The following is a 21,412-nucleotide window of genomic DNA, read 5'->3' as shown; positions in this document are numbered from 1 at the left end:
CCGCAGAAACAAAAGCAAAGGCGCAGCCACAATTGCAGGTTGATTCGAAGCGTAGCGTGGGACGCAACGTCCGCACTTTACATGGTCGCGTGCGGTCGCCTCCGTCTGCTGTTCCTTCTCTTGTTCTCCGCGTTGCAGTTGTTTGCACATTCGCATTGTTCCCTCTTCTGCGGAATTTGTGGACTGGACAACTGGACCGGCGGGCCCCAGGGCAGCTCATGCTGCTTGAAGCGTCCGCATGAATATGTCAATGTAATGATCTGTTCGCTGTTGTACCTCGATATAAGCTGAATTACATAAATATTAACTTGTACTTTTTATAAACATGTTTGCAAGGTCTCCAAGCCAAAGTGCTACAAGCCTCATTCCCTTTGTTATGATTTATTTACTACTGGACTACTACTACTGGATGCCAATGAGCTTATCGCATGTTGCAACCAGAAGGCAGCAATAGGTAAACCCCAAGGGTATTTATTTTCTAATAAAACTTGAATTGCATGTTGTTGTGTTTTCGAACTCTTTCAGACATTCATAATTTATATTTTTAGAAAATAAACCATTCTTACTCCCCGTGGGTGGACATCAACAAATTAGTTTGTTCAGCATTAATCAGCGTCAATTGGATCCTTTGTCCCACACCCTTGCCCTTGCCCTGGGCGCAGTTGAGCCAACACTTTATTTGCTTATTCAATTTAAGCCCCAACCTTCCGGCTTTTGTCCACTTGCCATTGGATTTTGTCGCCCGGTGTTTTCCCCTTTGTGACAACGCCTGATGAATGTCTAACGGTGAAATATGCTCAAACAAACATAAATTCATGTCCGGTGGGATTTGTTAACTGCAGCAGCAGCAATAGCAACAGCAACAGCAACAGCTCTGCCAACTGAATGGGATTGCGACAGGTTGCGAGTGAGACGTTGACATTGTCGCCGTCCAGAGCTAAAAAAAATAACTGTTCCATCAAAAAGTCAAGGTGCGCTGCTTTGCTGATGTTAGATGGCCGAATGGTGGGGGTCAGAGTGTCAGATCCGCCTCAGGTGTGCTGTCGTAAAAACTCCAAAGCTCTTTTTCATACTTTTCATGAATGGATATGGATTACTTTTAAGACCCTCATGACTACGATGATTATACGAAACGATATGTATTTACAATTTTAAATTCCAAGCTCTCCCACAAAAAACAAAGTTCTTAGCTCAGTTTTGCAAGTTTAATATTATTCACTTACAGTACATACTTATTATAAGCAAGGTGTAAAAATATCATATTTCGCACATGTATACAATACACATCGCTTAAAGCTTAAATCATTAACTATATTAAAGCTTTAATCATTAACTATATTAGCTGGCAGTGGTGATTTCTTTTTGGAGCAGCCTTCCCATTATGTAAATCCCTATCAAAATTACCAATTTGAGGTATATATATATATATATATTAATATATAAAGGCAGTTGAATGTTTTAAAATTTTTGGAAAAACAAACCTTTTTGCCGCTAAATATTAGTGGTAAACAATTTCAAATGAATGCATATATAGTCTTGAATTCCTTGAGCATCAAGTATTTTACATCTTATTTTCTAACCAGTTCTCATTTTGTGTAAATACATACTTATTTTCTATTACTTCGTATGCATTTTCACGCCCGAAAGAAATTGCGCGCATACCGTATAGCAGACGTTTGCCATATATATATATATATATATATATACAGATTATATAGTCTGATTACAACGATTATTGCACGCGGTCAATGTGAATTGAATATTACGATAAACTATAAACTTATTCAATATCCAGTTGGGAACAATAAACTAACTAACAAAGACTTCAACTGATTCAAAAACACAAAAAAAAAAAAAAAAATTAAATGATAAACAAAAAAAATATCATAATTATGACGAGACCAACAAAACACAATCGTGTAACGGCTTCCTGTTAGATCTGGAAGTCGTTAAAGTACGTCTCAGTAACGCGTATCTTCTCCACGCGCATGTTGAACAATGTTACGCCGTTGAGCACATTGAAGGCAACGGCGAAGACCACGCAAGCTGTGTAGATGCCCAGAGCTATCCACCAAAGCAGCTGCTCGTGCAGCTTCTGCTCGAAGTTCTTCAGCACCAGCAGACCAATGGTGAGTCCAGCCACAGCGCCAGCCAAGTGGGCTACATACGAAACGGCGGCTGAGCTAGCGCCCACATGGCCAGGCAAAGCATCCTCGCCGGCATACCTCGCATAGATCGCAAATCCAAAATCAAAAGAGGCTGCAAGTAAAATCTTTAGCCTAAAATCGTCACTTTTAGATAGTATAGAATCCTTACCAAAGATGAGAATAAATGCCAGACGAACAACGCCATAGCGCATCTGGTGGTAGTTCAGCAGTACGTTGGCCAAGTGAGCCGCCAATAAGGCGTAAACGCCACCGCTGGCTCCGACTAGATACACCTCGGGGTCAAAAATACTGGTACCCAGCGAACCGGCTAACACACCTGAGAAATAAATGCAGGCGATGCGCGTTGATCCGTGCACCATCTCCAATGGCAGGCCAAAGAGCAGCTGTATGACGACGTTAAAGCCCAAATGGAACCACCCAGCATGGAGTACCATATAGAGAACAAAGCGCCAGATCTCGTACCGCTTGTCTGGTCGGTAAATAAACATGGAGTCGGTGGGTATAGGTCCTGATGGTGCAGCTTCTCCTGCCACTAAAGTGTGGTACACAAAAAAGCCCAGCTGTCGATACAAAAATAACATTGTCGCTGGTATCTAAGCATCTCGTACGTTACTTACCTCTATGATTGTGACCAGAATGATAAAAAGAGGTGGCGGACAGCAGGTGTAGCGATCCGCGTAATATTTTCGATCGCGCTCCTCCGGCAATACCTCCATGGCTACAGTGTGCACCATTTTTCGAAACAGCGGCGGCTCGCTTAACACCAGTTGAAAGTCGTTCTCAGAGCACACCTCACGATCTCGATAGTGAACCGCACATTTGAAACTGCGCGTTCGCTTGCCACTCATCTGGAAAAAAAAGTCGACAAGAATACATTAACAAAGATATTAGTCGAAGTAGCTCAGAAGGGTTTTTCTAAACAACAATTTCCTCTTTTGATTTCCAGACTTTGGCGTTGTTGAATGTGATGAAAGTTGTGCAACATAAGGTGAACCCTGAACCGAGTGTCATTGATGCTACTTGGGGTCCATGAACCGAAACGTCGAAATTTGTTTGACCAAAAACCTCATTATGAGTTGACCTCATTTAATCTGCAAAGCTTAAGCAACGACTTACGCATACAATTAAGTATCTAGGTGATTATTTAATAACTCCTAGGAGTCCAATACTCTAAACAATAAAAAGCAAACAAGCCACCACGGCTAAACCACTTAGGGATTACTGCTGATGGGAAAATCTATGGCCGTTTTATGTTTCAATTAATCGTATGTACATATGTACATATGTATGTATGTCTGTCTGTAGGTATCTGGCGGCAAAATCTGCCATCATAAATCTTTAAGCCCAAAACTAAACGAGGCATAAAATATGAAAACCAAGCAAACGACTTAAATTCTGGCTTAGTATGAATGACTAGCTAAAATGGTACATTGAGGGCGCACTGGTAAAACTAAATAATTTTTATTATGTAATTAAGATGTTCGCAGTAGATGCGAGCATGAGCATCGCGGGCAATTAAGGCGCTCCATTAAAGCCAACGACCAACAATAACAAGAGTACGAAAATCTGCAAAAGGCGGAAAATGTGTACGATTGTAGTATTTAATTAGCAGCGGCGACGTTGGGCCAGAAAGAAAAATCAAAATGAAGCCTACACGCAATTAAAGTTTGCGATTACGAAACGCAGAAACAAGCCACAAATTACGCAGTCACAGCAAAGCTTAAAAGCAAAATAGTTATTTCCGTTGTTTAGTTGATTATGTGCGTGGGGCGAAAGGTGGAGGGAGTGGCTCGCAGGAAGGCGTCAAATGTCGCTGCGAGTTAGTCTTACATTAGCAATTATCAAATTTGTTTTAATTGATAAATTGCCTCAGTACTTTACTCAGCTGCAACAAGGTGGCAACGCCTCAAGCTCTACTACTCACACTCACTCACTCACATATTAGGAATCGCATGCCATGCACTAACACATGCATATGCATGCGTAAAAGTGTATGTGTGACTGAGTAAATCTGGACTATCAAAATTGTAACGGCATAAATTAACTGAAGGCATTCATTGAGAATTTTAGTGACATCACAAGCACAAACTTACACAGGCTCAAAACAGACATTTATAAACTTTTTAACTAGCTCAACAACATAAATGCACTTTGAATGCGAACTTTTTTATTTACTCACATAGAGAAATTTGGCGCGCTTTTTGCTTACACTCGCTTAGTCAACACAGACATTTAATTCTACTCAGCGTTAGTTTTTTTATCTTTTGCAGTGTTGTCAAATCAGCTTGTTTCTCGACAAATTTGGCGCTTTCCAAGTTTTATTACGGAATATTTGGAGAAATATAATTCACATCTTAGCTTTACGAATATGGAGAAAATATTGAAAAATTTTCATTTGTAGCTAATAAGGATACAGCTCAAGACTCTAAAGTGCCAAATTACTAAGCCTATTGGAAATGCTCCATGCGACACAAAAACACTAAAGTACAAACTCAAATTCTTAAGTAATTGGAAATTACCTTAGAATCGTTGTCTTCAAATGAGAATTAAAATAACATATGTCAGGTATGTATTTACATATGAATATCAAAGTTGATTAAGTTATTGTTTTTCTTCCCACTAAAGACAGCTTTTGGGCTTCAATTAAGTTGGCAGCACTGATCATATATTTATATACAAAAATAGAACTTATATTGAAAAATAATTTTAGCAAAGAATATATAAATTTAATTGATTTCGAGTTTTTGAATGAGCATTGACTCCATTTAAGGCTTAAAGTCTGTCTGAGTGGATTTTCAACCAAAATATATACAAAATATATACAACCCTACAAATAAGCGTATAACTTTTGCCTGTTTGAAATTATTAGACTTCCGATTTGTCGATTCCGAATAATTGCTTTATAGAATGGAACACCCAAATGTTTTGTTCAATCTGGTTTCGCTCACATTACAAGAGATCAAACGTTAGGAGCGGCAAAAAAAATAAAATAATGTGGCCGAATCGCTTCTTAACAAACAATGTTTATCATAGATGTGAATGCGGACATTGCCATGGGTCCTTGCGGCTGGTGCTGATAATGACATTACCAGACGGCAGCACCACATGACGTCACCGCCAGCCAGGTAAATGTTTTATATGTACATACAAAATAACTGTTCTGTTTCAGTTACAGTCTTCACTTCATTCACAGTGGTCCAGGACGAAGTGTGGATGTGTGGCAGCGTTTTTAGGTCGCAAACATGAAGCGACAAATTGACGCAAACATTTAACACACGACCTCTCGGACACAGACACAACATGGTTAGCTAGGTGGGCGAAGGCTTGGCTGCAGAGGCGGCGTCTCTTCATGAGGAACACCTATGAAAAAATTCCTTTGAATTACGTTGACACTGCCGCATTTGTTTGAGCCTACAAGCGCACAAATGTACGCGAGCTGTCTGTGTATGTGTATGTATTTTGTTAGCCATGGGCTATGCGCAAAAAAGGACATCTTCGCTGGCGACACGGAAAATATACAATGGACGATGGTGAATAGCAGAGAACAGAGAGGCAGGGAGCAGTCCGATGTACACTCCATTATGCAGCTTATGTGCCCTCATTCAGCGTGTTGACATTTTTATTCCAAGCAGTTGAGCAAAATATTTATAAACCGCCCACACTTTTGTCCAATGATCTCTGTGTGTCCGTGTGCGTGTCCGTGTGGATGTGTGTGTATTCTGTTAATTGCCCATCTAAAGTCGGAGTTTGTTTATTGTCTCATGTGGACAGGCAGCGCTGAGCCTTGGCGCAGCACCCACGGCCACACATCTAATTGAATAATAATATTTTCGCAAACATCAATTCAATTTCCATTGCTTGTGCAGAGACGGGCCCCCACACCTGAGGTTAAGGCGCTGTAAAATCTTTAGGCATCTGGGGTCAGACCGCCCAGATACCAATTTGCCGGCCAAATGGTTTACAAACTGTGCCTTAATTGTAATTACGGGAGAAGCTGAAAACGCTTATTCGTATTTTGTCTTTGTCGGCCTTTCGGCCGTCTACTAATTATCACATTTTTACTCATTAAAGTCACATTTTCCTTTGCAGGACCTGCTACAGTAGTAGCTACTACCATTTGCTAATTATAGACTAGGCGGCGGCGGCGGCGGCAGCGACGCCGACTACGACAATGAAGGTTGGCGCCGCATCCCTTTCAGCTAACCCAAGCTCCGGGCAAATAATCAGCCTTTCAACCGATTTGCTACTGTAAAGGCTGCATCCCGTTAACGATAACGATAATGATGATGGTGATGATGATTGATTAGATTTCGTATTGGACAGCGCAATCAATGAAGAGCTTCTTATGATGCCAGGCCATAGCATCAGAGATCTGTGCGAATGAGCGCGTGCCAGAGCCAAAGCCAGCGCCAGAGCAAAGTAAACAGCCAACAAGAATATAGGACTCAAGAGCAGCTGAAGCTAAACAACAAATCGAAAACTGATTTGGAGCGGAAGTTCGTTTGCACCTTTCTGCAGTTTCCTGTGTGCACAGCAGTTTCAACCACAATAGCAACAACAGCACCATTAGGGAGGCAAAGCATACGCATGCAAAGACTTCTTTGGCGATTGCTTAGCTTCGCTTAGGTTCGCGCACCGGCTTGACGTTTGACGTCTTTGACTCCGCGTCTTTTGTCTCGACGTGGCTTGAAGGAACAATCGCTAAGAATTTGCTGCTTGGCTTTGTGCGCTGCAAATCAAAAGCTATATAGAATGGCTATAAAGATTAAGATTGCCTGCCTCGCACTTGGCATAAGTATACAATAAGAGAAAAAGAGAGAGAGTGGGCGCCTGCAAGGATATGTATGCAAAGCATTTGCACTGTAGGGCCGAAAGCAGCTGCTACTAGCGGCTCCTGCTGTATTTGATTTGCGATTTGAGTCTGGCGGAAATGGAGTGACACGCGAGGCACAAAGGCAGCCTGCCAAGCCACTTCACGTCATTGTTTGGCAGCACTCCACGTTCGCAAAAGATTGGCAAAAGTGGAAATAGAAATGCATGCAGGAATAAAAAAAAAAACAAAAAGGAAAAACAAGGGAAAAACTTCGCTGTGCTAAGAGCACGCATTGTTGACAAGAAGCAGGCGAGGGGCGTGTCCGTATTGCGCATATGGAATGCTAGAAACAATCCTGCATATGTCTGCAGAAAAATTCTCGTAGACTGGTAATCGGATATCATTTGCACGGCGTAACAATCAAAAGCATTGGTAATGTATGTTTGCCGAATTTTCCAAGCGAGTGAACATGCTGCCGCTGCTGCTGCTCCTCCTCGATATGAATCCAACGCTGGCATAATCAGCGTCGTAATTAGAATAAGGTGCAAACATGACCAGCGCGTGTCGTAGGCAAGCCGCCAATGCTTAGGGTGGCGTGCACTTGATGTTTATAGCACTGCTTCGATGTCTAATTACAAGCTGAGGCAGAGGCAGAGGCTTAGCCCAAAAGGTTCATGGGTTAATGATGCCCGCGCCCCGTGCCTGTTCCCGCGCTTCCGCCAAGAGCCCATCGCAATTATGCGAGGCACTTGAGCTTGAAGCCACCTCCGCAGCGGGTTTTAGTTCCATTGACCTTTGCAGTTGCGACAAACATAAGCACAGTTGCCCAATTGAGAGAGGGGGTTGTTGCATGGAGACACAGCAAGCGGTGCTGGATGTGTTTTAGTGCCGTCATAAATGTCAGGTGCGCTGCCCATTCAAAAATTAATTCAACGTAATTAGTTGTGGCCATAACCGCAGTCGCTGCTCGCTCCCAATGTGAGGCCAGCTAACTTGTTTCTAAATCGTTGTGGCAATGGCTGTAATTCAACTAATGAGCACGGTTGCTACAAAGGACGACTCCAGATAAACTGCGTCGCACAAATGCCTCTGGGCAAGCGACAAATGGTAACGGAATGGAGTAACTTGGAATGAATGCGATTGCACCTGCAACACTGAGATGTAACCCTTGCGTATGCATAAGCGATCAGCTCTGCTCGGACAAAGGGATCAGAGCACAAAGTCCTCTGCTCCTTATCAGAAAATTTCGTGACGATGGCAAAAATATTGCAGGGAAATCAGAGCGCATAGCCGAATGCCACGAGGCTGCATGGAATGTGGCACAGTTGCAATGTGCAGTTGGTGCTGTGCCATTTTGTGTTCACATCGTTATCCTTGCCCAGGATGCACAGCAATCAAAATAAACTGCTGCCAAATTGACCATTGACCAAACATCGTCAACTGAAGCAGCACCAGCACTCAGACTCCTTCTCCAACTCTCTCAGCAGCCATAGTTGCCATTGTCACGTCCTCGGAATGGCGACAAGTTAATGCAGACATTAAGCAAAAAAACATGAGTTCAGTTATCTGACAATTTTCATAGAGCTGCGAACATAACACGACAATCCAAAAGGAAAATATCCAAAATCTGAGTCGTTTGTAAATTGGAGAACGATTACCAGCATTGTAGTCCCATCAATGGCCAGCAAGGGCAATCGAAGGGATAGTATATCGCATAAGTAAACCACTTTCAAGCTTATTTAACAGAATATGAGAAACCGTCACACTCTGAGGCAAGACAGCAGTTGACGCACTCTAATCTTAAAGATTCTTTTTCGATTTGCGATGTCATTGCAGTGTAATGAAATCGCCAAGAGATTCCAATTCAATCTACGCGTCGTGATGGCCATTTATGGGTTGGCATTGATTTAATACCGCGTCGACGATGTATCGTTCACTTTTGCCCCTGAGTCTGATCGCGCCTCCCCAGACCCCAAGGCGCAAAGTCATTTTGCACCTTGCCAGCTGGAAGGCTGGTACGCTGGCTCCAAAGTTCGTTGCTGATCTGATTCCGCCGCCTATCAGCGCTGCAAATCGGCAATGCAGACGCCACCGCTGCACCACTGAACCTGTGAGCCCGACCGAAGCGCCTCTACCTCTACCGCTACCGCTGCTGAGGAGCTTCGTCCGTGCAATGTTTATTCAATAAACCCGATCGCAGACGTCGCCAGCTGGCTGCTTGCATTCCTGCCCGTTGCTCAGCACAGCTTCCAACCAAACAGACATTACCCATTCCCCCATTCAATACAAACCGCTGGAATTTCTTGGTGCGTGCTCGGCACAGGTTCAGGTTCAGCTTGTGGCACTGTGGCTGTAGCTGGAGCTTCAGGCATTGGCTCTTAGCGTCTGCCAGCTGCACGCCGTCCGCTGATTATGATAATGGAGGCAACTGGTGACTGGCAGCTCGCGACTGGCGGCTTATAAATCGCAAGTGGCCGCCAATTGAATTCGCTTATGATCGAATGCTTGGCAGCTCCGTTGACTTTCTGATTAATGCAAGAATGCCCTCGGCATTCCAACTTTTTGCTTCCCGATCTGGATGCAATTAAAACTGATGTACCCTAGAATTCAATTCGCAGCCCAACTGGATGCGGGCAGAACGACTTCAAAGACTTCATTGAAATATGGGAATTTCAATGTGAGATAGAGCATCAGGGCATCGGTATATTGCAGTTGATTAGGCGTCTGAGCTGCTGCAGCTGTGGTTCTGGCCTTCGCCTGCTGTGATTTGGCCAGATGCAGTGCCGACAATCCACAGGCGACACCCTCGTGCCTGTAGTTGTCATAACGTTCAACACGTTTGCCCCTCGTTGCAGCTGATACTTGCGGGAGCGCCGTTGTCGCCTGCGTCCCTGGTCAATGGCCAACACTTTTGCGCTGCCATACAAGGATTTGTCACGTGCGAGCTTTTGTTAAAAATTCAGCAATCATCGGATCGGACAATCTTCACTGCCAGCCGTTGCAGCGTTGGATCGCTGTCGGGGGCAATCTACATTGCCTTCTACTCTCCGTTTGCATTATGCATGTCACATGCTGCTGTTGGTCGTCGTCGTCGTCGTTTCGGCATTCCACTTTTCGTTCAACCATATGCACTACAAGGACTCGTGGTCCTCCATATCGTAGTGTCCATATGCCCTCACCTCTGCAGAGATCGTTGTAATTTATAATTAAGTGGAATAATGTTGTGCATGTTGCCAATAAGGTTGCGATTGCGATCGCTCGACTCCGACAAGCAATATCAGTCCAAAGATTGAGTTTTTGCTCTTGTGACACCTTCTCAGATCAGATCAGATGAGATAAGATAAAATACTATTGAAAGCTAATGCAATCGATGCCATTCACCATTATCATCGCGTTCTGCAGCTGTGTGGTTGACCATTTGCCATTCACAATCCAATCACCATTAGCCACATAGGCAGACACACACACACACAGATACAATAAACAATGGCAGCTACAAAACAAGGGTAAATATACACGACGTTAAGGTCTGGCTAATTCATGACTGAGGACTCTTTGGCAAATAATTAAAGAGCAAGACGTAAGCCGAAATGCACTTGCCGTCCATTATGCATGTTTGTATGTGAGTGGCAGTCAAGCGAAGAATCAATCAAACTGCAATAGAATTGTCATCAGTCGAGGAGCGCAGTCCACAGATAAGTTTGTATAGAGCTACCACTAACATTTGTTAATCTACATACATACATTCTTGGACTTTGATTTTTAATCAAATGAATGCATAGTATATATATATGTGTATGTATGTATGTGCTAAGATAGACAAACTGACGGTCCGTCTACTATCTATGTATGTATACATGTGTTTGATGAGTGCGTGAGTGGGAGATTGAATGGACTTTTTGCACACGGAGCAAACAAACTGTGTGTGAGTGAGTTTTTGATCACGAGCCTGAGCCTACACTTTGCGTTTGGGGCATGGACATGATGTGTACCTGTGTTTGCACTCAAATTCTGATGCTTGTGTCGGGCAAAAGGACAAGGGATTGAAAAATTGGGACACGAGAATTCGATTTTGATTTCGTTGCACTTACCACATTGACAAAGTCCTGAAATGTCACATAGCCCGGCCCACTGGGAAACTGGGCCTTCTTGGACCGCTCAAGCAGCAGCTCCCTTTTATTCATAGGCACTTGGGATAGAAATTCCTGCGATTTTAATGCTACCAGAAACTCTGTGACAGATACTTCGCCGAAGCCCTCAGGATCGAACTATTTTAAACAGCGAATAATTAATCAATATTGAAAATGTTTGGCATACAACAACCTACCATATCAAATAATAGTTTCCATTTCTGAAAAAAACCGCTATTTGTATTAATAAATATAAAATCATTTTAACATTCTTCTATGTTAACTTACATCTCTCAGCAGTTCTCGACGTAGTTCGGCTTCATCAAAGTCCGAGTTCAGTGAGGTATGCTCCGTATCGTAGCCAGCGTCATTTGTACACTGAAAAGAATCAGGAATTTATATTTGTTACATTCATTCCTATCGATTACTTACATAACGCATTTGTGTTTGCGACAAAGATCCAATGGAAGCAAGGGATCCGGCTATGGTTGATATGTGCTCGATGTCTGCAAGTGTCTCTTGCTGACTACTACCGCCCGCATTTTGCTGACTGGTTGGAATCTCCAAAGCTCTTGAGCTGTCTTGCTCGGAGCCGGGCCACATGTCGCCTCCTCCGTGAATTCGTTGTGCGTTCCTTATCTATGCTCTCCAGGGTTAAGACCAAACCACTGTATGTAATGCAGATAAAGTCAGTAAAGCAGTCAATACCCAATCTAAAAAATATTCAATTCAAAAAAAGAAAGAAAAAAAATGTAAAAGTGTATAAGAAGAATATCAAAAATCTTTGCTAGTTTATAGAGATATACATAAAATATTATATTTCGTTTAAACCAAACAAAAATACAATAACAACCATAGACAAAAAGTAATACAAACTTTGCCAAGTAATTATTCACTAGTTTCGTTTTGAGTATTTTAAATGGCATTCCAGTTTTCCAAATTTTAAATGAACCGTCAGTGTTGAAAACCTTTTTTTTATATTTTAATTAATTTAAGGCAAGCGCGCTGCTAAAGAGAACGCGACCAATATTTCGATACACTTTTATTATGGATCCGCAAAACAACCCAACATCTCTGCTCAGCGAGGAATCTAGCGCTTGATATAGAAAATTTATTCCCAAATATTTATATTTAATTATACATTCTTATAGTTTCCAAAAAGCACGTACATTAGATGAATATTTGATGATATTAAAAACTGTGGGTTACTTTTCAAGGGAGGAGAATGAATATTCAAAATTCCTAAGCAATCTCAATCTGCTTATTAAGAGTATATCCCACGTCAAGCTTTTATACATACAGCAGTCATGAAAAATATTATTTCTGGATGGCACGACGAAAAAGTTTCACTCTACCAAAATGTATGCAAATTGTACTGTTTTAAATAAATATAAATATACTTAGAAAAATCGAGATTAAATATATTTTAATCTATTAAATAATATTATTGTGGGATGCGGTTATGAACGTGCTATTCATAAAGCAATTCATCTTCACGATTCCGACAAAATGTTGACTAACCGTTTTTGTTGATTATATATGTTTTTGAATAACAACAAAACACAAAAATGTTTATTTTTTTGTATCTGTGAAAAAATTCAATTGAAGATATATTTAAGATATATAATTCCACTCTGTGGAGAGCATTATCAATTAAAGTGAAAAATTAGCATAACATGAATATTTGATTTGTTTGGTTATCTTTAATACCTAATGTACAAACCCAACCCATGTCAAAAAACGATTGCATTTAATAATTGTATATCGTACTTCAATGCACTGTGCAAGCTTTTAAAAGCATAGAGAGCTTTTTCTTGTTCTAGTCTGTTTTTAAAGCTCATTCGCTTAATATAGCGTAATGTCAATTACCGAATAGAAGACGGTTTGGTCGAGCATGCTAAGACGCTTGACGTAGAACGTTTTGTTTTCCGTTTGTCGGGACCCTCGGTTCAAGCCGTGCGAGAAGCAAAGCCAAGTTGTGTGTTCTTTGTAATTTAATAAATATTATTATGTATGAGAAATGATAACGTTATTATTTATTATTATTATGCCCGCGAACTCAACAATTCTGCAATTTGTCTATTTGAGATTGCCGATACAGTTTGCAAGGGCCAGATAAACAGATATTCCGTTTAATCATAGACTATCAATAGGTACTCAATACCATAGCCTATTTCATGCCCGGAATACATTTTTTGGTTGCTTATGCTTTTATAAAATTAAGCGCCGTCTTGGCAGACGCTACTTTATTTGATATGCATTCAAGCTGCAAGGTTATTGATCTCACAGGAAGGGAACGCAACACAAATTCATTCTTCTTGTTTCCTTCCAGCCGGCAAGCGTTGATGATATTTTTACTTACACTGTTTGTAGCCATGCGAACTGCGCAAAATCCGTTTTGAACTTAATTATTTTCCTTGTTATTCATGTGCAGTGCAAATGAGCTTTTTATTTATACATTTAATACAGTCATTTAGGAATAGCAAATTTGTATTACACGCTGCTGCTTTATTCCACACAGATATCTAAAAAACTTATACTATTTTTCGCTTTTGCGAGGCACAAACAAACACCCACGCAATAACAAACAAACAAACGTTCGACCGGGCGGCAAAATGGCAACTGACGGAGAGAGACATGAGCCTGCTTGTTTGGGAGAGTAAGAGAGGGTTGTTCACTTGCCCTTACGTGGTAGGCAACGGCAATGTGGCAGGGGTGGGGGAAGGAAATGCTGGCACTGCTCATGCGCCACTCGTTTGTGGGGTTTTCAACTCGTTGGCATTTCGTATGCAATCTCGATGCGTCATAGCTCTTACCACCACCAGCACCACAGACAGCAGCAACCCCAGGCTGTTAACAAGCCCATGCAACCCCATGGGGACCAAGTAGCAAGCTGCAGAATTTATGAATTTCGCACTCTCCGACTGATGCAATTTGGTTCAAGCATGTATAATTATACGTACATAAATACAGCTGAGCAGTTGACCAAATCTATTCAAAGAATTTCCCAAGCGAAGTTGCGTAAAATAGAAACATACATTTCTCAGTTATAGGCATAGGAATATTTAATTGGGGATCTATTCAAACTGCAGCGGCTTCGCTTTTCTTTATACTTTCTTTTGTTAACAATATTTACAGTTCCGACAGGGGCTTAATCTCGTCTTAAAAAAAATCGCTTGTTTACTTACAACATGATATACTACACATATATCGTATTAATTATTTAAATATATATAATATATATGTGTATGCATATATACTATTCTCCGTGTATTCTGCCAAACGCGCGTTTCTTATTTAAATTCTATTCTACTTTTGTTTTCTGCCGCATTTAAAATTTTTTGCTTTTTTTTCTTCGAGTAAACATAAAAATTGAGGAAGAATCAGAACGATAACACTTGCTGCTGCCTTAAAAACATAAACATTACAACAAACTTGAATATATTTAGCCTAAGGTATCGCAAAGGCTTTCGCTTAGCCCTCCACCATTCGCTCCACACCCAAATCGCACTGCTCAATGACGATACGAGCAATGCGCTTAATCTCAAAGTACGGGCTCTCGTGCTCTATGAGCTCGGTTAGTATCTGAATGCCATTCTCCTGCTCCACCAGTTGGCAATACTTGTCCGGATACACCTAAGTAAGATAATACAGAAGCAATTAGAGAGCTAACGTTGCTAGCAATTGATTGAACAACTTATTTGACTACCTGTGTAAGATTGGCCAGCGCCCAAACAGCCCAGTGCTGGCATTGGGGCGTCTCGTAACAGCGCACTAAACTAAGTATGGGCTCAAAGCTACGATAGTTAATGTTACGTTCGCTCTTGATGTTCCAGCGCTGAATGGCGGCCACCATGCGCTCCAGTACGTGTTGCCGTGAGGGAGTCTTGATGGTCCACGCCTCGGCGCCATCGGAGGCAATGTGCGCCAGCACTCCAGCCGCATTGTAGCTGACCTGGAAGCGCAGTTGATTAGCATTGTCATTGGCTAGTCTTCCACAAAGACGACCCACCTCGATGCCATCGCTGAGTGAATCCAGTAAACGAGCAAACACCTCAATAAACTCTTGAGTCATCAGCTTAGGGCGCAGCCACTTAACTTCAGCCACGTTACCGAGCAAGCCCATCATATTCCTCAACAGCTCGTCTCGATCAGGAAAAGTCTGCGATTTAGTTGGACAAGAGATGCATTAACACAAGATTCAACGTGCGGTTTGTTTTGCACTCACGTTTAAGCATTTAAGGAAATACTCCATACCACGTCCATCCAAAAATCTTTTACAATTAATTGCAGTCTCATCGGTTACATTCCACATGGTCGACCACGCCACCTCCATGACATCGTCAAACACGGAGCGGGTCAGACGATCTTTAATGAGCGTCAACATCGTCTGTAAGTACAACTTCATTAGGCCATGGGTTAGAAAATAAAATTCAGAGTATAAGCTTACGCTAACAACGCCCAATTCGCCGAGGAAGAGCTTCTGTCTTCCATCCACCTGGCAGGCAAGTGTGTTGAGCAGGTAAATAGCGATGCGTTGCACAAAACCCTCTTGCTCCGTCTTAGATACGCCATGCAGTAGAATCTTGATTAGTCGCTCGTACTCGAACAGCTACACATTGGAAATACATACATATAATTAAATGCTGTTTCAATTACTGTTAATATGTTTCGTGGGCATTGCATACCACATCCATAGGCATGTGGAACTGTGTCAGTGTGAGGTAGCCATTCCGCAGCATAGTGTCATCCGTCAGATGCATTTCCATGCCGTTGAGCAAGGTTCGAATAATATGATTACGCAATAGCGTACCAAACTTTGAGCGATCCCGCCCCTTAACAATATAGAATAATGTTGCGCTAATAGGAAATAGAATTATAAACATTTTCTTTAGTAAACGAACACACAGTGCAAAATAGAATGTTGAACTCTCACCTTCCAGAGATTTGCATGTGTTTGAACTTCAGATGCCTGTCCATTGCGCAGAGCACTACATCCAAAGCCGTGTGTATATCCTTGCAATTCTCAAAGCGAAAAAGATGGTATAGATCATTAAGAACCTGCAAAAAAAGATTACGTTTCATTTTTAAAGATTCGTAACAAGGAAAAGCAAACTAGCGCACCCTTGTTAGCAGCACAGGTCTGTCGTGGTAGTAGCGCGCCGCGGTGAGTATCTGCTGCTCATTGGCGTCGCCGGCTACCTCCAGAGCAGGTATATCGTGCCGCTTGCACGCCCAATGCGCCGTATGGTATAAGCCGAGGAACTGCAGCGGCCGTTGAGTGCGGGATGCGAGCCCTGGTATGTCGGTGGGTCCGAATTGCTGCTCTTGCTTGGTGTTGACGCAGTTTGACTCCTTGGTGGCCACGCCGTTGCCTGCTAAATTTGTCCCGGAGATGTCCAAATGGGTCAGATGCCGCAGGTTATCCATGAGCATTTCAAGCGTCTGATCGGGCAAATCATAGGTGCCATGTCCATTGCCCGTGCTCGATATCGAAATGTCTAACGTTGAAAGGCGACGCAGACAGCAGATCGCGTGCAACTGATTGGCGATTGGCCATACATTAAAAAGGATCAGGGTGTGTAGGTTGGGCAGCATGCTAAGGGCCTCTAGACTGAAGTTCGCTAGCACGCATGACGTCAAATCAAGGTGACTTAGGTCCTGCAAGTGAGCAAACTGCAAACGATGATGCATAACGACGCCGTTAAGCACCAGACGTCGTAGATGCGGGCACGTTAATTGAAAGTCCACAGGTTCCTTCTCATTGGGTTCTGCGTTCTGCAACAGATGGGAACTGATTCCCAGCTCAAGGGAGCGCAGACTGTCACCGTAGCGCGCCAGGAGGTGATGTGATTGCACTGTGATTTTGTGGCAGTACCACATGGATAACGCGAACAACTTGTGCCGCATCAGTGTCTCAAGACCTTCAATTATAAATAAGATGCATTTAAAAAAGCGGAAGCGCTTGATATGTAGTCTAAGTCATCTCACCTGTGCTGGTCAGCGTGCTATAACGCAAATTAACAATCTTCAGGGAAGTGCGCCTCGTGTCGTTGAATAGACATATGACCCGATCGTCCAGTGGCCTGTGAAAACGCTGAAAGTTCTCCAGAAATGCATCGCAAATCTCGTTGGTCAGCACAATGCCAGGACTCAGCGTGTGCGGCCCATCGTCTGTGCAATTGCTTATGATATCTAAATTATTGCATAATTTCTGATAAGCGATCTCTTTCAGCGTTAACGGCTCCTCGTCCAGTGATCCATCCTCCATAAGCCGCACCTTGCAGCTCATTTTATGCGCTGTTTGCTTGCTTTTTACTCTAGCACGAGTAGTGTGCGTATGCTATCGAAACTGCCTGTAGATATTCCCCCTCCCTCTCTGAGCTGAGCTGTTCAGTTGCCGAGGGACCTGAAATTGTGTAATATGGTTAGATGTCTGTTCGTAAACAGTTGTAAACGAAAACTAAAATTTGAGAATAGATCCAAACATTTCTAATTGCTTTGCCAACCTGATGCAGCTATTTTACAGCCAGCTCTGAGACAGAGCGGAGACTTTCAAATCTAATCATAAATGAAAGTCAGTGGACGCATAGCTATAAAGAAATATTTATATGTACATGCAGAAGCTCTTATCAGGCTCAGTCTACACGTGATTGGAATCTGACCAATTGCTTTTAAAGGGCTATTGTTAGACATGCGTTGCGTAAGAATTTGAAACAATTATTTTAACTGCTCTGAGTGCGTAAGACAGCTGGCAAGACTCGATGCAATCTGGAAGGGTGCAGCCTGAATCTGAAACGCGTTAACGTCACCAACGAATCAAATATCAACAACACTAACACAAATATATACTTATATACATATATATTTAGTAAGTACACACATTTGTATATGTGCGCTCTAATATATACATACAACACATACGAGCATCGTATTAGCAAATAATGCATTAGAAAGTGTAACTCACGAGATTAAATTGGAACTAAGTGTTGTTTCAAATTAGTGCACATACGCCCGCAATAAATCACATATTCACATCAACTTTTGCACTCATATTTAGTTATTGTGCGTATGCGACAGACAGTCTGCGCTTATCAAGGCAAGGCTAACTAGAATTTCTTGCCTCTGAGTCTGTAGCCTTCGCCTGCTGCAGCACGCGTATCCAGTCAGCTGGGCATCAACATGCAGTAGTTACAGGTGCCGTGGCAACGAATCCAAATCACTCTACGTATAAACAAAGGATCTGTGTGTGCATCTTGTTTAGAGTTTTTCGTTTTTGTGTACCTTTCTTTCGACGTAAATAATTGTTGCTATCTTTGTCTTCGTTGCAAATATTTTAGTTTACTGTGACTCCATTATGCTAACTTACCGCGCACGGAGAACTATAAGGCTGTTAATTTTATATTGTTCTCGCCAGCCAAATTAGCTACATACAAATTCCAAATTGAAGAATCACTTTTTCTGTTTTTTTTTTTTTACAAACACAAACATCTGCTCGATACCTGAGAGATTCTGCTCGATAGAAGATAATTTGTTTTATTCGATAGTCTAATCTGAAAAGTCATACCCGATCGCAGTTAATCGATAGCTCAGTCCGATTTGCAAGAATTCCAGTTATTTTTTTTTAAATATTCGTTTTCTTTTAACATTCGATTCCGTTAATCATCGACTTTTAAAAAATAAATTAAATATGATTGGATTTCCAAAGAATTTTTTGAAGTAGGTATCTAATTACCTAACTAACAGAATTCAAAAGGTAGTTTTCAAGTCAGCGGTTTCCAAGCCAGTGTCTGTGACGCTCCTCAGGGTAGTCACCTTGGACCGTTGCTTTTTAATCTATTTACCAATGATCTGCCCTCAGTCATTGTGAATTCAAACGTTCTAATGTATGCTGATGATGTGAAGCTATGCCTAAGCTATGTCAATTGGTGTAAATACAACTTATTAAAACTTAACTGTTCTAAATGAAAGTACATTGTCCTTCATAGACACTCGCCTACTAGTCAACTACACATTGATCAGTTTTGATCTGTTGATTTTGAGAGATCTCAATTAGATAAGCAAGAAGTAAATGACTGGAGGTCTATTTCTTCATTGATAGTTAAGCTAAAGTTTGGCAAGCATGTTTCTCTAATGTCAGTAGGTAAAGTTCTCGCTTTTATCAAACTGGGCTAAGATTTGAGAGCGTTAACATAAATTATTTATCCATCTTCTTTGTTCGGCCGTTACTGGAATATGCTCTTTGGTTTTCTGGTCTCCACATACTCAAACATCAGATAGTATTGAATCTGTCAACAAAAACTTTTATATGTGCTTTGCGAGGCTTTGAAATGGGTTCCAGAAGTTGATCTTCCATCTTATACTAATCGTCTACTTTAAATTAATCTCCCATTGTTAGCTAATCGCCGTATTATGTTGCGTCATGTTTATGAATAAATTAGTTAAAGGGGATTGACTCCGCATATTGTTGGAGTTTTCAACTAAGTTCTCATTTCTGCTTCGAAATTGTCCTTATCACTTAACGTTAGTACACTAATTATTCACTGGCATGAAACAAAAAACCCTTCGGTACTCTGTGTTGATTAAAACACACTTTACTCTGTCACAGAGGCCTCTGATTGTATTACTAAAGATCTATTTAACTTTTTAACTATTAATAACTAACATTAGCCTGTAGCTGATTGGCCTGGCAAACATAATGTACAGACAAGCATTTAGTCAGTCACTTGTGCATGCTAAACAAAAACATAATTTAAATATTTTAATTTATTTTAATATTTTATTTAATATTTTCTTTTATCGTCGACTGTCCATAGTTGACATAAAATAAAGAAATAAAAGCAAATAATAATATATATTTCTAATCCTTTATATTATTTTAATTTTTATTATTTGCAATTTTGATTTTGTACAATGTGTACGATAATTTAGCATTAACTTAATTTTGAATTAAATTTATTATATATTAATATATTTAGTTGTTTTTACGTAATGTCCACAAGTATTTATTTAAATTGCGCAACTGTTAGCCGTTTTTCTGATTTTAGAAATGTTAGGCTAAAAGCTTCAATGTGGGATTTACACTAAAATAGACTCTTTGCTATTCTTAATTATTAGGTGTACGACAAAGCTTTACAATGTGGCTATTAAATTAAATTTCGACTTACCGCTAAGGCCAATAAAAATAAAAACAACGTTTGATTTGTGATTGGGTGCACGTGAACAAAAAAAATAGCTGTGCTGTAAAGAGTTTAAAATAGGCTAATAATAACGAATCTCTATGACAAAGCTCTATGAGCATATGTGAAATGATAAGCTTATTTAAACAAGCGCCAAAAAATTTACAGCACTGCAAATACTTATCGCTCGACCTCCAAAATACCATTTTGTTATCGTCTTATAAATTTATTCCGCCCGACCTCCACATTACTAAAAATTTGTAGTTGTCTTATAAATTGACAAGAAACTTGTATTTGTATTAATCAAATTTTTTTGTACACCAAAACAAATATTATAATGACTACGTTAATACGCATGGCTATTCTACTCCTGTCGTTGGCCGTTTGTGGTAAGACATACATATAGTGATATAAATACACTGACAATACTTGGTCTTTTGGGTGTGGCATCTGTTTATTAATTGAAATTATTTACTAATAACTTACTCTGACTGGCAGGCAGCTTGGCCATACGTTGCTATCAGTGCTCTTCGGACCAGGATCGCAAGGGACATGACAGCTGTGGCGCCTATAAACGATTTAATCGCACTGAGCATATTTCTATAGAGTGCAACAGCGATGAGTCTCACATGCCAGGGTCTTTCTGCATGAAGGTAGTGCAACAGGGTCCACGCGGTTTCATTTGTGAGTGTATAAAGATAGCATAAATTTAAATACGCATGGAATAAGATTTGTCTGTTTTCTAGGGGATGGTCGTTGGCGTCAGGTGATACGACGTTGCGCGTCCGTTTCAGATACGGGCGTAACTGGTGTCTGCAACTGGGGCGTCTATGAGAATGGCGTGTATTGGGAAGAGTGCTATTGCTCCAGTGATGCTTGCAATGCCGGCAGCATACCCGGCGTCCACAAATCGTTGCAATTGCTATTGGGAGTTGTTCTCATAGTAGGCGCGTCTGCAATTATACGCAAGTGAACAGTAAAAGGCAATAGCCATAAAAAGCAATTTTGACAAAGTGCCTTAGCTCTGCTAACAGTAGATCGAAGCTCATACATATAATATTAGTTTTGTAACTTGTCCATATGCCGTCCACATTTTGTATGTAATTTTAAGCTACAAGAATC

At 41.2% G+C, this 21,412-nt stretch overlaps 3 protein-coding genes across 5 annotated transcripts; 1 reads left to right on the top strand and 2 right to left on the bottom strand.

The window, feature by feature from the left end:
* Window positions 1–1,832: 1,832 nt before the first annotated feature.
* Window positions 1,833–13,956, bottom strand: LOC108598739 (protein rhomboid). Its single transcript, XM_033294735.1, is given in 7 exon segments — window positions 1,833–2,259; window positions 2,317–2,728; window positions 2,786–3,016; window positions 11,073–11,249; window positions 11,309–11,332; window positions 11,400–11,824; window positions 13,474–13,956. Coding segments are annotated over 6 exon segments (1,485 nt in total). The 5' UTR covers window positions 11,715–11,824; window positions 13,474–13,956; the 3' UTR covers window positions 1,833–1,933.
* A 198-nt stretch (window positions 13,957–14,154) lies between these two features.
* On the bottom strand, window positions 14,155–18,589 carry LOC108601016 (protein zer-1 homolog). Of its 3 annotated transcripts, XM_033294761.1 has the most exons (10): window positions 18,481–18,586; window positions 17,103–17,520; window positions 16,236–17,035; window positions 16,048–16,172; window positions 15,800–15,971; window positions 15,562–15,723; window positions 15,340–15,501; window positions 15,124–15,273; window positions 14,821–15,066; window positions 14,155–14,747 (listed from the first exon to the last, which is right to left on the bottom strand). In XM_033294761.1, the coding sequence occupies exons 2-10, from the start codon at window positions 17,401–17,403 to the stop codon at window positions 14,586–14,588; spliced, it is 2,280 nt and encodes a 759-aa protein (XP_033150652.1). In that variant the 5' UTR covers window positions 17,404–17,520; window positions 18,481–18,586; the 3' UTR covers window positions 14,155–14,585. The 3 variants fall into 3 exon arrangements, with proteins under 3 accessions (XP_033150652.1, XP_017844380.1, XP_017844379.1); XM_017988891.2 differs by having other exon boundaries at window positions 14,821–15,273; window positions 18,481–18,589; XM_017988890.2 differs by lacking the exon at window positions 18,481–18,586 and having other exon boundaries at window positions 14,821–15,273; window positions 17,103–17,590.
* Window positions 18,590–20,570: 1,981 nt separating this feature from the next.
* On the top strand, window positions 20,571–21,282 carry LOC108598868. Its single transcript, XM_017985627.2, has 3 exons — window positions 20,571–20,679; window positions 20,789–20,974; window positions 21,037–21,282. The coding sequence occupies exons 1-3, from the start codon at window positions 20,628–20,630 to the stop codon at window positions 21,261–21,263; spliced, it is 465 nt and encodes a 154-aa protein (XP_017841116.1). The 5' UTR covers window positions 20,571–20,627; the 3' UTR covers window positions 21,264–21,282.
* The last annotated feature ends 130 nt before the right edge of the window (window positions 21,283–21,412 follow it).

Source organism: Drosophila busckii, unplaced genomic scaffold (assembly GCF_011750605.1).
Source record: "Drosophila busckii strain San Diego stock center, stock number 13000-0081.31 unplaced genomic scaffold, ASM1175060v1 chrUn_07, whole genome shotgun sequence".
Classification (NCBI taxonomy): domain Eukaryota; kingdom Metazoa; phylum Arthropoda; class Insecta; order Diptera; family Drosophilidae; genus Drosophila; species Drosophila busckii.
Note: the sequence above shows the minus strand (reverse complement) of the source record. Positions and strands in the feature narration are given on the sequence as shown.

Excerpts from the sequence above, each read along its gene's own strand:
- LOC108598868 (XM_017985627.2), top strand. The coding sequence starts at position 20,628 with ATGACTACGTTAATACGCATGGCTATTCTACTCCTGTCGTTGGCCGTT. Across the intron at positions 20,680-20,788 it reads CCTGTCGTTGGCCGTTTGTG|GCAGCTTGGCCATACGTTGC; the intron begins GTAAGACATACA and ends TCTGACTGGCAG. Across the intron at positions 20,975-21,036 it reads GGGTCCACGCGGTTTCATTT|GGGATGGTCGTTGGCGTCAG; the intron begins GTGAGTGTATAA and ends TCTGTTTTCTAG.
- LOC108601016 (XM_017988891.2), bottom strand. The coding sequence starts at position 17,403 with ATGAGCTGCAAGGTGCGGCTTATGGAGGATGGATCACTGGACGAGGAG. Across the intron at positions 17,036-17,102 it reads TAGCACGCTGACCAGCACAG|GTCTTGAGACACTGATGCGG; the intron begins GTGAGATGACTT and ends TTATAATTGAAG. Across the intron at positions 15,972-16,047 it reads CACATGCAAATCTCTGGAAG|CGCAACATTATTCTATATTG; the intron begins GTGAGAGTTCAA and ends ATTTCCTATTAG.